Source organism: Rhinolophus hipposideros (assembly GCF_964194185.1).
Source record: "Rhinolophus hipposideros genome assembly, chromosome: 14".
NCBI classification, from domain to species: Eukaryota; Metazoa; Chordata; class Mammalia; order Chiroptera; family Rhinolophidae; genus Rhinolophus; species Rhinolophus hipposideros.
Window position 1 is genome coordinate 56,293,247 of NC_138060.1, and position 17,468 is coordinate 56,310,714.

Genomic DNA, 17,468 nt, shown 5'->3' on the forward strand with positions numbered 1-17,468 from the left:
ATTATACATTCCAAAACAACTCTGGTCCCAAGAGGTTCAAAGAAGACCCGGTGGATCTCCACAAAATCAATCATATCAGATATTAGATCACTATTTCCCAAGCTTCTGTCATTCTCTATCAGATTCACAATTATGCCATATCTACATGTCACTTGTATTATTCTATTATCTAGTACTTGTCTTCACATTGACGCACCTTTTTCATTTGAATAAAACTAGATTTTTAAGAAGTATCTGATCTCTATGGTAAAAGCCGAGCTTCTGAAAGGTCTACCCTCTGTTAAAAAGGGAGATTCTAAAGGATTGCCAAGGTGTTCAAGACACAGTGGTGCCAAACTGAGACTTTCGTCTTAAGTCATCAGAAAGACAACATTGAAAAGGAAATACCTGCCTTACTCGTCTCAGTTCAGTGAGATCTAGCACTAGGTTGGAGTACCATCTCCAAGACCTACGACGCCCAGAAGTATTTACCCTACACTTTAGGAGACCCGCCTAGACCATGTCATCATCCTGTCATGCGAGTAAAGCCTCTGCTGAGCCAGTAAGTCTTACTTGGGGTCAGGGAGGCCTGGCTGTACAAAAGCATGATACAGGAGAGAGGAGGATAAACCTCTGGGTCTTACTTCTACCCCAGTTCCATAAACCGCCATGTGGATTTAGCTGGGTCATACACTGCTGTCTGTTTATCAAACTAGCATAAAAGTTACCTTGAATACAACCGTCTGGCGCATCCAGCCCCTCCACTTGCCAAAGGACTCCTCAAGATAACTGTGTGTAGAAGTGAACAGACTGGCAAACCAGAACATGAGCCAGGCTAACGGGACCCTCGCTCCTTCCTTAACGTGCACAATAGCTATGCAAATAATGAATGGCCTTCACAACCAGCAGAATGAGATGAATTGTAGAAAGAAAATAAGTCCGTCATTAAAAGTGCCTTCAAATCAACATCAGCAATACATATTTTTATGAAAATAAATGGGGGGAAAGGGGGAAATTGTTCCTTATAGTCGAATACTGGGAGTTGGAAATATTGGGAGTTAGAAAAATCTCCATTATGCAACTATTCCAAGTTTAAAAATAATACCTACGCCTTGATTTGATGAAGTGATCAAAGTCAACATCACCAGGAAAGGGGCAAATAGGCATCATGAGCCTCTGGGTGTGATGAACTGAGGAAAACACAATATCCCCTCGGAAGTTATCCTGCATCTAAATGCCAGACAACATCAGCCAGACGCAAATTAAGGGTGATTCTACAAAATACCCCATCCATATTTTCCAAAAAGGTGATCAAAGACAAAGAAAGGTTGCAGGATTCTTCCAGTTGACAGAACTGGAATATGGATGGCAAGGCAGTAAACGAATTGTATCAATGATAAATTTCCTGATTTTGATTAGAGCAGTTAAGTAAGAGAATACCGATTTTGTTTAGAAATACACAATGTGTTAAGGGGTGAGAAGGTACAATGTTCTCTAACTCTCCAGTAGTTCAGAAGAGACACGACAGACAGAACCCAATGCACATCAACAATAGGTGACTATGGGCAAAGGGAGCGGAGTTCTTTTACTGACACACAGTCCAAGATAACGACCGCTCCCTCGCTGTCCGTCATCCGCCCTGGAGGTCACCCAGCCCGGTCCCAATTTCTGGGTGGACTCACCATTCTCTTGAGGATCCTCAACAGCAGCTTCTGCTCCTTCGGATCCTCCTTGGATGTCAGTGAGTCAGCAAAGTTCTCTGCATTTTCAGGAGACAGGCTGTCTGGGTTTTCTCCGCCATAGAGTTGAACCAGTACAGATAGACACTTAGATGAAACTTCAAAAATCTCAGGATCCTCGTGGGGAAGCTGAAAATGAACAAACAGCACTTACTTAGGCTCCATCACAGACGGCGCCGGCATTTCTCAAGAACTACAGTCAAATTTGGCTTGACGGGGAAAGTAGTCCGGTACAAAGTTTCACGAACGGAATAGCTGTTTTGAGTGGGTCTCTTTCAGGATGCACACAGCGACTGCAGAAAGCTAATAGCACAGAATCAGAAGTCCTGCAGTCCTCTTATCTACAGCAGAGAATGCCCTGTAACAAGCAGAGACCAACACACCTATGTTTCATATGCATAGAAGGTCCTGCAATGAAGTTCGCGAACGCATCCTAGAAAAAGTGCTGCGTCCCTCAATGCTGAATATCACTAGGGTCACCTTGGAAGTCCTCCCCTTGGGAAGCTATGCACCGAAGCAAGCAATTTTGGAACATTTTTTTTCTTTGTAATGACCATCAGAGCTGTCATCGTATTACCCTTGATGTCCTGAATGTCATCAAAATGTCTTCCTTTCATTATTTCCTTTATCTTCAGATAAAGAAAGAAGTCACTGGGGGCCAGATCAGGGGAGTAGGGAGGGTGTTCCAATACAGTTATTTGTTTACTGGCTAAAAACCCCCTCACAGACAGTGCCGTGTGAGCTGGTGCATTGTCGTGATGCAAGAGCCACAAATTGTTGGTGAAAAGTTCAGGTCGTCTAACTTTTTCATGCAGCCTTTTCAGCACTTCCGAATAGTAAACTTGGTTAACTGTTTGTCCAGTTGGTAAAATTCATAATGACTAATCCCTCCGATATCAGAAAAGGTTAGCAACATCATTGCACCAAGTTCACAAACTTATTTGTCAGACACCGCTGTATATTTAGGTGTGTGTGTGTGTGTGTGTGTGTTTATCGCATGAGTAGATTTGGTGACACCCACTACATCTCGAGATATAGAACAGTTCCATCCTAAAGATCCCTTTTATAGCAAAATCTGACTCTTCCTCATGTTTTGTTATCCACTCTAGCCATCTCTGTTTTTTAACTGGTGCATTTAAACCATTTACATTTAAGGTAAATACTAAGATGCTAGGGTTTAAGTCTAACATACAATTTTATTATTTGTCTTCAGTTTGTTTCCTGTTTCTTGTTCTTCTGATTCACTCTCCCTTTCTGTGTTAACCTTCCTACAAGTTACTTGAACATTTGTTTTGTTTCCAATAACAATGATTAAAGTTCTCTTTTACTCCCAATACTAGTTTCCTAGGGCTACCATAACAAACTACCACAAATTGGATGGCATAAAGATCTCTCACAGATCTGGAGGCTAGAAGTCTGAAATCAAGGTACTGGCAGAGCCATGTTCCTTCCAAAGGAACAGGGGTTAAACCGTCCCTGCCTCTTCCAGCTCCTATTTCCAAATAAGGTCACGTGTTAGGAGGTACCGGGGGGGGGGGGGGGGGGTTAGAACTGCAATGTATCTTTATTGAGGAATGCAGTCAACCCACAGAACCATATTAATAACTAAAAAAGAAAAATCACATGATCATCTCAATGGAAAAAAATATTTAACAATTTTCAACACATATTTCTAACAAAAACTCAGCAATCGAGGAGTAGAAAGAAACTTCCTCATCCTGATAAAAGGCATGTCAGTGACTGAATGCCTCACCCTGAGCTCAGGAAGACAGACAGGGATGTCTTCTATTCGGTTCATTCAACATCGAAAGGGAAGTTTGGGCCAGTGCAAATCAATCCTCCAGAAAGGGCATCCAGATTGAAAAGGAAGACATAACTGCTTATTTACAGAAAACATGATCCTCTGTGTAGAAAATCCAATGGAATTTATAAACTATTAGAGCCCATAAATGAGTTTCACAAAGTTACAGGAGTCAAGAGCAACGTACAGAATCAACTGCATTTTTAAATGTAAGCCACAATCCGAAATTGAAATTAAAATAAATACCATGTACAAAACATTGAAATACTGAGGGATAAATCTGACAAAAGATGAAAGACCTGTGCACTGAAAAATACAAACTACTGCTGAGAGAATTTGAAGAGGACTCAAAGAAATGGAGGGATTTACCTTGTTTATGAGTCAGAAGACTCAATTTTGTGAAAATGCCAGTTCTCCCCAAATTAATCTACAGAGTCAATGCAATCGTAATCAAAATCCCAGTAGGTTTATGCTTTGGGGGTTTCTTTTGGTAGAAACTGACAAGCTGATTCTACATTTCATGTGGAAATAAAAAGGACACAGGATAGCCGAAACAAATTTGCAAGAGAAAACAGTTAAAAGACTAACATTACCCGATTTCAAGACTTACTATCAAGCTAAAATAATCAAAACAGTATGGTATTGGCATAAAGTTAGACACATAAATTAACTAATAGAATAGAGAACCTAGAAATAGACCTGCAAAAGTACAGTCAACTGCTTTTGGACAAACGTGCAATGGCAATGCAGTTGAGAATACATTTTCAACCAACAGTGCTCAACTAATAGGCAAAAACTTAAACGTCAATCCCTACCTTTCACCATGGACCAAAATGAACTTATAATGGTGGAAAACACAGATCAACTCTAAGGTGGCTCAGAATTACCACAGAACATCCACACTCAATGAAAAAACCCATCTTCAGGAATTTCTGAAATTCATTCAATTCTTTAAAAGAAAAAGGATTGATAGATCTAAAGAATAAAACCTGAAGCTATAAAACTTCTAAGAGAAAACAGGCAAAAATTTGACCTTGGCTGAAGGAAAGATTTCTTAGACATGACTGAAAAAGTATAATTTACAAATGGGAATAAAAAAGTAAAATGGATTTCATCAAAACTTCTCTTTGAAAGACACTGTCTTATTCATAAAATGTTCAATAAAAGGTGGATATTATCACCCTGTCCCTATTGCAAAATGTCCTTTTAAAGGAGAGCCATAAAGAAGTGTTCTTTCAGACCCCAAAACTAGAAAATGTTTCTTGCTCCAAGGAAATATCTCCCCTCCACGTGCCCCACTTTCCAGGTGATGTACATCTTATAAATGATTATATTTCCATTTTTGTCCAGCAACCAGGGTTCTCGAGGCCAAAACCATGGCCCGACTTTAAAAATTATACTAGACTTCAAATTTGTATAGAAACTTCATCCTGTCTTCATTGTTTTATTCATGTTTTCGACTTTATTTAGGATTGCTGGACTGTAAAAAATAAACTAACACCCAATTAAGTTGGAATTTCAGATAAACAATAAATCTTTTTTAGTATAAGTATGTTCATTTGGCATCGTGTGTTTTTTCTGTCAACCCTAATTTTATTGCAAACATTATTAGCCAACTCCAATGCTTTATGGGAGAGATAAGATAATAAACATACATATATATACATACAACTTGAAATATCTCAAAGTAAACTTACACTTGAATTTTAAAAACTGTCTTCAAACAATTTAAAATCACATTTGTACTGTGTTTACTTCCCTTTATTCAATCTACACAATACAATGCATTTCAAAATCCTTCTCATTTTATATTCTATTTTTAAAATATTGCCTGGTACCGTGTTTTGTCAAAAATTATATGGGCATAGTTACTGTCAGAGAAGAGAATATATTAACAAAGAAAGAAAGAAAAAATAACCACTTAATAATATAATGTTTTCTTCCCTTTTATGTAAACTATCTAAAAGCACCTTGAGAAAGGACTCACTCTGTATTGTTAGGAGATCCTTAACAAGAATTCACATTAGGCTATCAATTCTTGTTCCCCTTCATTTTAACATATCACTCCTGCCCAAATCAGCTGAAAAGGCAGCAGAAACTATCCTTAGGCTGATGAATGGTAGCAGTTCCAGAGGACAGCACCCAAGGAAACACCACTGCCCACAGCCTTAACACTGCTCCCTTTTTCTGGAGAAGCAAAGATTCTCTATCTAGAGTTTCACGGACCCCCAGGCACATTATATTTCTAAATGTGGAAATTTAGAGGGAAGAAAACCTGCCACCACCATTACTGATTTAGTTGTAAGTCTATATATAAATCACAGACCAGAGTACTAGAGTTTAAAAAGGGGGAAAAAAAATCCAAAAACAAATTGAAAGTCACTGGTAGGTCAAATCAGCCTTGACTTCTGAACTTCCTGCACTGCCCTGACTAACTTTCACAATGAACTTGACATTTTCCTGGTCAATTACTAAAGAATGAGAAAACACAGCTCATTTAAAAAATCATAACCAGTCGATACAGAAGGAGATTTAAACAATTCTATTGAAGAACCAAAGTTGAAGGAACCATAGCGATGTCTGTCAACGCTGACTGCTAAGACGCTGGGTTTTGTGTAAAAGCTTTGGCCTGACCACCTGTCACTTTCTGTCCTTCTCTGTCTCCTCCTTGGAAATTCAGGTGGAGTCTGTTACCATCGGATGAGAGAAGGATGTTCCAGACAGCCACCCAAGAAATAATCAGATGTTCCACTATTGCTTCAATTTGTGCCCCTTACAGTCTGTTTTCTACACAGGAGCCACAGTGATTATCTAAAAAACTTTAATCAGATCATATCACTCTCCTGCTTAAAACCTCCAATGTCGTCTCATTGCATTGAGAAGAGTCCAAACGCTTTACTGTGTGACCCACAAGACCCTGTCTGAGCAATGCGGCCGTATGACTGGAGTGAAAGTGCAAGGAGAGGCTAGACAATGAGGTCAGAGAGGAGAGCAAGATGACACAGTCTTCAAAAACCTAAGTCAGAGCATCATTCGCTGCTTGAATCGTCAACGGCTTAGATATTTTTATGGCGATAGTGTAGCTAGTGGATACATGAGCATGGAGTTGAGGGGCCAGGTCATGTCTGAAGACACACATTTGGAAATCCTCCAAGTAGACGCATCACTGAAAGCAAGAAGCAGAAGGAGACCACTTATGGGAGAGTGGTCCCCCAGCCCTACTCTGTGGGCGTGGAGTTCGCAAAGCTTCTCTTTAGGGAAGACTTACCATCACTTCTACCACCACCCACTCTCAGAAAATTCAGTAAGGCTTTACCCTGGGGTACTGACTTCATCTCAGCCTCAGCGTCTTTAGAGAAAAGTCCTGGCATCATTTTCAGGGCACATAGTAGGCTACTTGGTCTTTTGCATGTGAACTGGAGAGGAGCATAAGCGGGAGCTGTTCTTTATCCAGACTTCTGCAAATGCCCTTTTTCCATCTCTTCCCCTGAGGCCGGAGGTGCTGTGGGGTTTCAGAGTGGGACGGCCAACTCCCACTGCCACGTTGGCACCTCACAGAGTGGGCCAGGCCTCCTCTGCCCCATCGAAGCCTTTTGCACACAAGCTTCCTTCTGTCCTACAGAAATATGTTGACTCTCAATCTGCTACTGACTCCCACTTCCCCTTTCTCTTCATCATTATAACTTTATTCCTTTTGAGTTCCTGCACTTTTCCTTTAAAGGCATTTTGTGAGAGACGGGAGAGAAGTGTGTGAAAAGAAATAGTGAAAAGGGGCGGCACTCCTGCTCGAGTTTCTCTTGGCAAATCTCACGCTTACTCCATAGGATCATTTTAATAAACTAAAAAGGTGTGGACGGAAGTATGATAAAATTACTTTAAACCTGCATATTAATTTGGGAAGGATTTATATTTTTCAGTCTTACCACCTGTATGCCCCTGGCATGTCTCTCCATTAATTTAGATCTAATTCTATGTCTTTCAAAATGTTCTATACTGATCATGACTTGCATTTTCTTGTTACGTTTATTTTTGGCCTTTTTATGGGGGTGGTTTTAGTCACCTCTATAAAAGGATTTCCTCCCATTTCTATTTCTATAAGATTAATGCCAGTATAAAGAAAAGGTATTGGTTTTTGTGTATTATATTATAGTATATGCCACCAACTTACTGAAAATTACTTTTTAGTTCCAATCAATTTATTTCAATCTCCAGGAATGACAATTATTTTGGGACTTAATATTTGTTTTTCTTATTTTACAGCATTATTAATAACACCTCCCCCCATCACTGCTGACTATTAGTGGTAGAAGACATTCCTACTTTTTCAATTTTAATGAAAATGTTTTCAGTGTTTCTTTTAAATATTTACTATTAATTTCTAGGAAATAACTTTCAAAATGTTGGAAGATTCACTCTATCTTAAACGAAGTTTTAAAAAATGAAGAATAACTTGCTGAATTTTTTAGCCCCTTACAATCTGTTTTCTACACAGGAGCCACAGTGATTTAGCATTGATTATTATGATGTTTTTATTCTCCCTCAATTTCTTAAAATATGAAATTATACTTTTCTGGTGCTTGAACTATTCTTGAATTCCTAGATCAAATCCTATTTGGTTATATTGGTCTTTTTATATACTGCTAGATTCAACTTTTTTCTTTTACAATGTTCTCCCCTATATTCATAAGTGAAAGTGATCTTAGGTCGTTCTATATTATTTTAAAGTAGGTTATGGCATTAGACTTATTACAGCTTTATGAAAATGGATCACAAAGCTTTCCATCTTTTTCTATACTTTGAATTATTTAAATAGTATAGGAGCTGTCTATTTGAAAATTTCACATGTAAAAAGCCTGTAGTATTTTAGGCCTGCAATCTTTTAATGACAGATCTTATAGACACAAGGTATCAGATTATGACAATCCAGTTGTCTGATACCTTTTTTCACATTATACGTTTTTTTCTTTTGATAGTAACTAACAGAATTCTAGTATTTACCCTTCAAACTGGCAGCCCTTCTAACTGCTTGCGAAAGAAATCTTAGCAGGATAAAGAGAAAATCATTACTGCTTTCCCTGCAGCTGCAAAAAAGCAGATTCCATTTTGCATCACAAAATCGTCCTTGAAAATGTCATTTCTAATAAAGCAATCTTGTAAGACATCTAGAAGGCAGAGAAGGTGATTGGGTCTTGTGTAATCAACGTTTAACTTTTAAAACATAAATAATTCTGATTGGCTATTTAATAATGTTTACTTTGGTGATGATACTTATATTGATATCTTTGGATTTCTACATGATATATAGATATATATAGATATATGTATATATATCTATATATATATATATAGATATATATACTTATGAACTTCCTTTGTTGGATCGACATAGCCATCTTTCCCATTTGCTTGTGGAAACAAATTAGACTTTGTATATTCTTATTTAAACAAAGAGGGTGAGAGTATTACATCATTAGAAGATCCAATTTTAACTTCTGAAGTTTGATGTTTTTAATCTATTCTGATACCAATATTGGTAATTTATAATTTTCCATAAATCACCTACTTCTCAGTAGTTCCAAAGTTAATGCCTTAATGTTATACATGTTTCATATTTGGGTGGTTGTATTTCCTTTTCTCTTTCCTAATGCTATAGCCATAGAATACAAATTAAAACAGTGAGATGTCATCTTTGCCTGTCAAAAGAACAAGAAACTTTTAGACTAAGAAAATGCAGTGCTGGTGAAGGTGTAGAAAAACAAGCACATTTATATACCTTTAATCAGAATCTAAACTGCTAAAATCTTTTTGAGAAGTTATATGGCAATTAATATTTATAAAAACTTAAAAGCACCCTTTAATCTAGCCACCTCGCTTCTCGGTACTTACCTAACCAAAGTAAATGCAGAAGTCCCTAAAACCATACAAAGATGTCTATCGTATCATGCTTATAATATCACTTAAGGGGAAACAATCTGAATGACCATCCACCAGGAAGTCTTTGAATTGAATTGAATAAATAATTGTACATTATACTATGAACTATTATGCAGCTGTTAAAAAAACGAGATCAATGTAGTACTGACTTAGAAAGATGTCCATAATATTGAGATAAGTAAAAAGAAAAGCAAGTTGTAAAATACCTATACCATGGTCCTATTTTTAGAAATGAAAGCAAAAACAATGAAAAGAAAATCAATGAAATAAGGGCATATGATTGGGTGCAAAGTGAAAAGTATGTAAGGACGCATGTGACATGTACCACTGGTTACACTGGAGGGCAGTGCCACGGTGCAGGGAGAGAGGGGCTTCAGTTTTCCTTTAATCACTTCTAAATTGCTTGAATTCTCATAATGTGCTTATGATACCTTTTGTAATTCAAATATATGAAACAAATCTGCCTTCTTAACCCCTGAAAATGTTAAAAGGGGAAATTTCCTGGTCACCGACATACTGACCTAAGTCAAATGCAAGACTTGCATTTGAGACCAATGACAAATGGCTGGAGAAACGTGAAGGGCTAACGAACCTTTAGCAGCTCCAATATCACACTACCATGACTTCTTAGGACTGCCAAAGAGTTAGCAAAGAAACCTGGAAATGTTACTCTTTGGTTATAAGAGTCAAAAAAGTATTACAAAATTATATAGTTTAGAAGTCGTTAAAATTACTGTTTAATGAATCCCGGACATTGAAAAATACATGAAGTCCTCTTCATACTAAAACAATCCCTTTGTGAGAAGCTCATATCTAAATAATAGAGGTTCGAGGTAGAGAATGTACCTGGAAAGAAAAAGAACAGGAGATAACACATTTCTCCCTAAAAAAAATGGTTATTTCCTTTATAAGAATGGATATTTTCAGCAAAATCGCAAGGCTATTAAAATTTACAAACCACTTCATAACACTAAAAACTTACCAACCAGACAATTTTTACAAGTGAAAGAAGAAAAGCCTCTGTATAAAACTGGTTAAACACAGTTTTGCCTTTATTACCTAGATATTTAGCATGAACTCTGTAAGATAAAATCTTAGCTTTATAAACTAACGGATCATGGGTTCAAAGAGACTGATACAGAGTTAAAACTAAAATGAGACTGACTGTCTCAAGTTTTACTCTGTAGGGAGAGCTTCTCTGCCCTACACCTCCCTCACAGAGAGCTCTGGCCAGGGGAACCTCAAGACCTGCAGGAGACTCAGTCACGGGAGCTCCACTGGCCGTTTTCCCACCAACAGAGCCGTTCGGGCAATGGATTTCAGAGCTGTGATGAAATTGTCGGAAATACCCTTGGGGTACATTATTTCAGCACGTTAACGAGGCAGCTCACAAAGTGAGTTTATTACAATCAGAGAGAAATGTTTATTAGATCAGTAATATGATTACAGAACATACTGGATGGGAAGGGCCTCAGGGAGTCATAGACAGGGTAATTTTGCAGGCATTAAATGAAACAAAAAAGCCAAACATCATTATCAAAACTGCTAACTTCACTGTATCACAGTTACGGGTAAATATCCACCCTCTTAAATATCCACATTTTCCTGCTCCAAAAACGATGTATAGACATGCGTTCTGAGTCTACATAAAATCAAAGGGGTTTTTTTTTTGCTTGTTTTGTTTTTCAGGGTGTCATGAAGAAAACAGAACAAACTCAGGGAGTCGACTGCTCATCTTAAATACAGCCCGTTTCTAAAGACACCAGGGAATTATCTTTTGAGACTGTAGCCATATGGGTTTTTCACCGCACGTTATTGTACCACGGAGAAATATAGATAATACCATCGTCAACAATGATACAACAAGCAGATAAAAGCAGACACTTGGGGGGGAGGGATTTACAATGTGTCAAGCGCTGAGCTAAGAGTTCTTCATGCATTGCTCCATCAGTTCTCTCAACAACCCTCAGAGGTGTTGATTTTTTCTTTTTTGGGCCTAGAAATGGAGACTTATGAACTCGCCCATGGCTATTCACCTGATAAGTAACGAAGCCAACTCAACCACTGTTAAATGAATGGATGTTCAGAGATGACTCCACTGAATCATGGAAACACCAATGTGTCTGGCCAAACAGCCTCACATGGAATGTCAAATCAATTAGATAATACTGTTTTGTTTTCATTTTTAAAACTGTAACCACTTCTCTTTCTGTTGCTGTTACATGTACACACATAGCTCCATGCTATTAGACCAATATACCAACGATAATAGCTGGAGAAGACACAAAGGGCTACGGCTGCCTTTAAAAGCTTTTCTACAGTTTAAAAATCTGGCATACATTTTGGGAGATTGAGATATTAAAGAGCAGCACTGACAAAATAAGATGTAATCAGTATGATCTTGAAGTAGAGATAAAATATACAAGGTCTGACAATTAAGTTCATGAGCCCATCCTAGAAAAAGTGCTACAAACCTCATTGCTGAATATCACTATGGTCACCTTCAAAGTCCTCCCCTTGGAAAACTATGCACTGACACCAGTGCCTAGTCCACCCTTCAAAGCAATTTTGGAACTCTTTTTCTGGAGTGGCCATAACAGCTGTCCGTTGTATTACCCTTAATGTCATCAAAATGTCTTCTTTTCAATATTTCCTTTATCTTCGAGTAAAGAAAGAAGTCATTGGGGGCCAGATCAGGTGAGTAGGGAGGGTGTTCCCATACAGTAATTTGTTTACTGGCTAAAAACTCCCTCACAGACAGTGCCGTGTGAGCTGCTGCATTGTCGTGATGCAAGAACCATGAATTGTTGGCGAAAAGTTCAGGTCGTCTAACTTTTTCACGCAGCCTTTTCAGCACTTCCAAATAGTAAACTTGGTTAACTGTTTGTCCAGTTGGTACAAATTCATAATGAATAATCCCTCTGATCAAAAAAGGTTAGCAACATCGCTGCAAGAAGTTCACGAACTGAATTGTCCAACCTCGTATATATGCATGGCAAGTTATCTGTTTCCTGTCAACACCTCAACTTTAAATGGAGTTTTCTTCATCACCCCAAAAGAAACAACATAACCTGTCTTAAGTCTGACTGTTTCTCTCTGATGAGCCTGTTGAAGAAAGGTGTCTTTTCACAGGAGAAACAGTCCTGAAAAATGTTACTTTCTCTGGAGAAAGGCATAATGTAACAGCAAGGCTCTTCCATATAAACCTTAGGGAACATACCAGAATAGCTATCCTACTTAGAGGCCACTACTCACCTCCATTTCTGTGGCATAAATCACTTTCCTTCCATCCCCTTTTGTTTAGTTTTATTAGGAAGACACCAAATTAAGTCAAAGAGGTGATATTTTCATAGGCTATATATGCTTTGCTATTATCTCCTAGGACACCAACTACACCCTGTTATTTAAAGATTATGGCATAAAGAATAAATATAACCAACTGTATTCAATGAAATGGCATTTTAACGAGATATGCAGGTGCTACTCCCACTCATCTAATAATTATATGGCAATGGGTAAAAAGAATTAATGAAACAAAATCTTAATAGTACTTGATGTTTGAAACTTTTATAAATATACCACCACAGATGTCCACCTTACTCCTTATAACAAAATAATCTTGAATAAATCAAGTATCTGTTAACACACACCATGAAAGTACACACACACACATATATATATATATATATATATATATATATATATATATATATATATATATATATATATGAAATGGGAAGATCTTTTAAAATATGACATAAACCTCAAAAGTCATGAAGGAAAACACTGATAAATTTTACTACTAAATGAAAACTACCTTTACAGTTAAAGCACCAATAAAATTAAAAACACAAAAAAATGAAAAAGTATATTTGTTATGACAAAAGGATCAACTTTACAAAGAGCTCTTAAAATCAATAGAAAAGGTAAACTAAGCAGGAAAAATGGGCAGATTACGCTAAAGCAATTATAGAAAGAGACACACAAATGGCTAACCCACAGAAGATGCTAAACTTCATTTACCATAAAACACAAAACATCAAAGATATACAAGGTTTCATGTATCAGAAAGGCAAAAATGTTACAATTTCATAAAACTATCAGCAAGGCTCTAGGGAAACATGCTTCTCTTTTAGTGAGAACGACAACTGGTACTCTACCTTTTAGGGAGGGCAATTTGGCAATACATACCAAAATTAAAAATTTACAACCCTTTTACCTACTAGTCTATTAGACAGGGTTCTCCAGAGAAACAGAGCCAGCAGGAGATACACAGAAAGAGAGTGATTAGGAAGGACTGGCTCACACGACTGTGGAGGCTGAGAAGTTCCACACTCTGCCATCTGCAGGCTGGAGACCCAGGAAAGTTGGTGGTGTAGTTGCAATCCAAACCCCAACCCTGAAAACCAGGGGAGCCAGTGGTATAGGTCCTGGTCGGAGCCTGAAGCAAGAACCAGGGGCTCCAGAAGCAGGAGAGACAGATGGCCCAGCTCTAGCACAGAACACTTTCGCCCTTTCTCAGCCTTTCTACTCTATCCAGGCCCTCAGTGGATTGGATGATGCCCACCAGCATTGGTGAGGGTGGGTCTTCTCGGCACAGGATGACCCTATGCTAATCTCTCCCAGAAAAACCCTCGCAGACACACCCAGAAATGCTTTACCAGCTCTCAGCATCCCTTAGGCCAGTCAAGTCGAGACACAAAATTAAGCATCATACCTAACAATTCTATTTCTAGGAATTTATTCTGTGACTATATAAATATAAATAAGCATAGATAGAGCTAACAAGGATTTTCAGTGCAGCTCTATGTCAGAAAAAACTACCCCAACACACATTAAGTGTCCATTAATAGGGGAGCTAATTAACTTGACTACGGTATATTTATACAGGGTTACAGCCATCAAAATTAGTTATATTTATATGTGCTCACACAAAAATTTGGTCAAATACATCAAAAAAGTGGGGGGACCAAGTTAGAGATTTGTATGTATACTATGATCACACTATATAAAAAGGCGTATATATACATTCATTTATATACACACATATACTGGGGGTGCCAAAAAAGGTATACACATGACTTGTATTCATCTTTTGTTATCGTTATATATTGAGTATTACAATTTTAATACAGGTTTTTCTTTTCTTAAAATGTGTATACATTTTTTTGGCACCCTCTGTATATGCACACACATATACATATAATTATAAAAGCCTACATTTTTTCTCCTGTGGGTCTAAACAGGAAGATGTTTACTTTTCATTTTTTAACCCTTCTGAAGTGTTTGAATTACTTTTTATGTGTATATATAATTTTTATGATTAAAAGAGATACTAACACATAGAATCTTTTTGCCAAACACCTAAAACATTTGGAGAATAAATGTGAAGTACTATAAATCATACAGAAGCCTTAAACTCAGAAGGGAGCTATTCTGACTACATATCAGCATGGCAGACTAACTTTTCACTTTTATTTATTAATATTATGTATTAAAGTCCAATCATGAAAATGTTACTTTATTTTATTATTGTTTTATATTTCAGTATTTTATATTTGCCCAGGGTTAATGGTAGAAGTTGTTCAGTTTGAATTGATTTTTAAACAATAATCTATGGGAAAATGGATTTTAGTTCTTAAATATTCGATTTACTTTCTTCTCAGTGATAAATTAAGAAAAACTGATCGCTGGGTTAAACATTGAATTTTCTGTGTTTCCAGTGTTTCTGCATGATGGATTTTGTAATTATCTTGGCCTCCATATTCCAAACAGCTTTGAGGTGTCATTTACATGAAATGTGAATTTCCTATTTTGCCTTAAGTGTATCTTTAATTATGAGCTAAATCCCAATTATAAAAACATTACGGGTTGAAAATTTTACCCCTCAATTCACACTGACAAAAAGAAAGATAGGACTAGCTTAACCAAACAATTTACACTTAAATTTCTTTCTCTGTAAAACGAATGGTCTCTGTCTGCTGGATTTCAAAGCATGCGGCCCAACAGGCATGCCCCTGATGGTAGAATGATCGTAGGAAATAAATTCCACATACCACGTCTTCAGTGATGTCACGCTATTGTTCCTGAAGATGGCTTAATCCCACAGACAGATACTATGGAAACCTAACTACTAATGACCCTAGGGAATCCAACCAAAGTGAAAATAAAAATACCTATGAGAAAATACACACACATGCTCCCAATCCAAAATAACAATACACTGAGAAGCTTGCGAATAAGGTCAAATCCATCAAGGTTGACGTTTCTCAATTTGTTTCCACCAGATCACGTAGTCAGGATCCAAAACGCATCAAAAATTACTGAATAAAATTATGTGAGAATAAACTGTATCTTTGCCCTAAATATGAGTACAATTATATTTTGGCCTGATACCGTAAAAGTAGGGAAATGGCACTGCCATGCAACCAATGTACCTTCAGACTATTTGTGGTTGAGACTTTCTAAAAACACGACACCATTTCAAACTGATACGAGGTATCTGTCATCGTCTCTTGAGTGAATTTTAAAATGACAGAGCTTGAAGGGACCAACACAGGTTTTCCAGTCCAACCCCTAACCTGTAGACAGGAAGTGGTCATTTTAACTCCTGGTGAATCTTTCCAACAAACTGGATGAAAAGGTTCCTCTCTGCACTGTGTCATCTGTTAGGGACCATCTGCTCAAAATGGCCTGCTTGGAAAAGGGAACCGGTCAGCCACGCTCTGACAGTAATTGGAGATCAGATTCAGGGGCTGCTATGGTGACGTGTCCTCTGTAGCAGAGGGACACGATCCAGCGTCCTCAGGAAAGGCATCGAGAATTAATTACGATAGGCAATCGTCACAAGTAACACAGATCCAAAAAAACACCTCTGCTTTTTTCTAAAAGAAATTACTATTCTTATCATTTCATGATGCGCTAAGACACGGAACTTATTGAGTCTGAAGCAGAAGGGTAACAATTTTAAGCTCAACAGCAAGTTTTATGTTCGGTGTTAGTCATATCTACCTGCTTATTTTGGAGGACCAAAAAATAGGTTATTATAGCATTACCGAGTCAATTCATTGCCACAGGAAATCCAACCAGATTGTTCTTAGTTTCCATTCAACAGAACAGTATGTTGATCTTTACTGGCAGAATGAGAGAGAAAATTCTGTTGGGGACAGCCGGTTAGCTCAGTTGGTTGGAGTGTGGTGCTAATAACACCAAGGTTGCCGGTTCGATCCCTGCATGGGCCACTGTGAGCTGTGCCCTCCTTAAAAAAAAGAGAATTCTGTTGATGGCAGCTACTGTGAGAACTTAAGAGTTGCAGAGCTGGTAATATTTATGAAGTTTTCCTACTGTGCTGGCCACTGGCAGACCGAGTGGGAGGGATGTGTGCTTCTGAATCATCCAAGTAGCTTGGAGTTACCTTATTTGATTCTGAGATTTCAAATCTTACATTTAGAAAGAAAAAAAAATCACTGTTCATGAAAAACAGGTGTGTTAGGAAAAATGCTCAAGATTCTGAAGCCCAGCTAACAGTCCAGATCCTTCTGGCCGTCAGGTGGTGAGAACGTCAGGCATTTTGGAGGGAAAAGAGCTGGCGGTCAGCTGCTCGGCTTTGCTTTCCCTCCGTGCCTCACACACTACACTCGGTGTGGAGCAAGGAGACCCCCTGGTCCCCACTGACACAGGGTGAGATCCTCTGAGGCCAGCTTCTGACCACTCTTCAGTGGGCAAAGGTCCTCAACTTGGGGGCAGTGGAGTCAGGATCTTTGTTCATTTGTTTACTTCTTTCCAGGTGAGATAACTTTATTGTATATTCTAAAGTTCATGTTTGTTGTAACAACAAGAGTAGGAGGGACACAGCAGAGAAAGGCTTTAACATAAAAACCATTGTGGAGAATACCCTGTTCAGCCCCGGGTATACATCACTCCGCCCTCACGTCTTTTTGGGCACTTTAGATAAACATACCCGTATATAGAGCATGATACAAAGCAGCTCACATAATTTTGTTTTGTAACTAGAT

The 17,468-nt window shown here is 38.0% G+C and overlaps 1 protein-coding gene across 6 annotated transcripts in view; it reads right to left on the reverse strand.

Annotated features, from left to right (window-relative positions):
- Window positions 1-17,468, reverse strand: part of ULK4 (unc-51 like kinase 4) — a 386,569-nt gene that overhangs the window by 86,367 nt on the left and 282,734 nt on the right. For all 6 annotated transcript variants that reach the window (XR_013994883.1, XR_013994884.1, XM_081072450.1 and 3 more), the window contains one exon: window positions 1,662-1,847. Coding sequence is in view for 4 of the 6 variants with exons in the window: in XM_081072450.1 (XP_080928576.1) it covers window positions 1,662-1,847 (186 nt within the window). In the remaining 2 variants the exon portion in view is untranslated. The remainder of the gene's footprint in view (window positions 1-1,661; window positions 1,848-17,468) is intronic.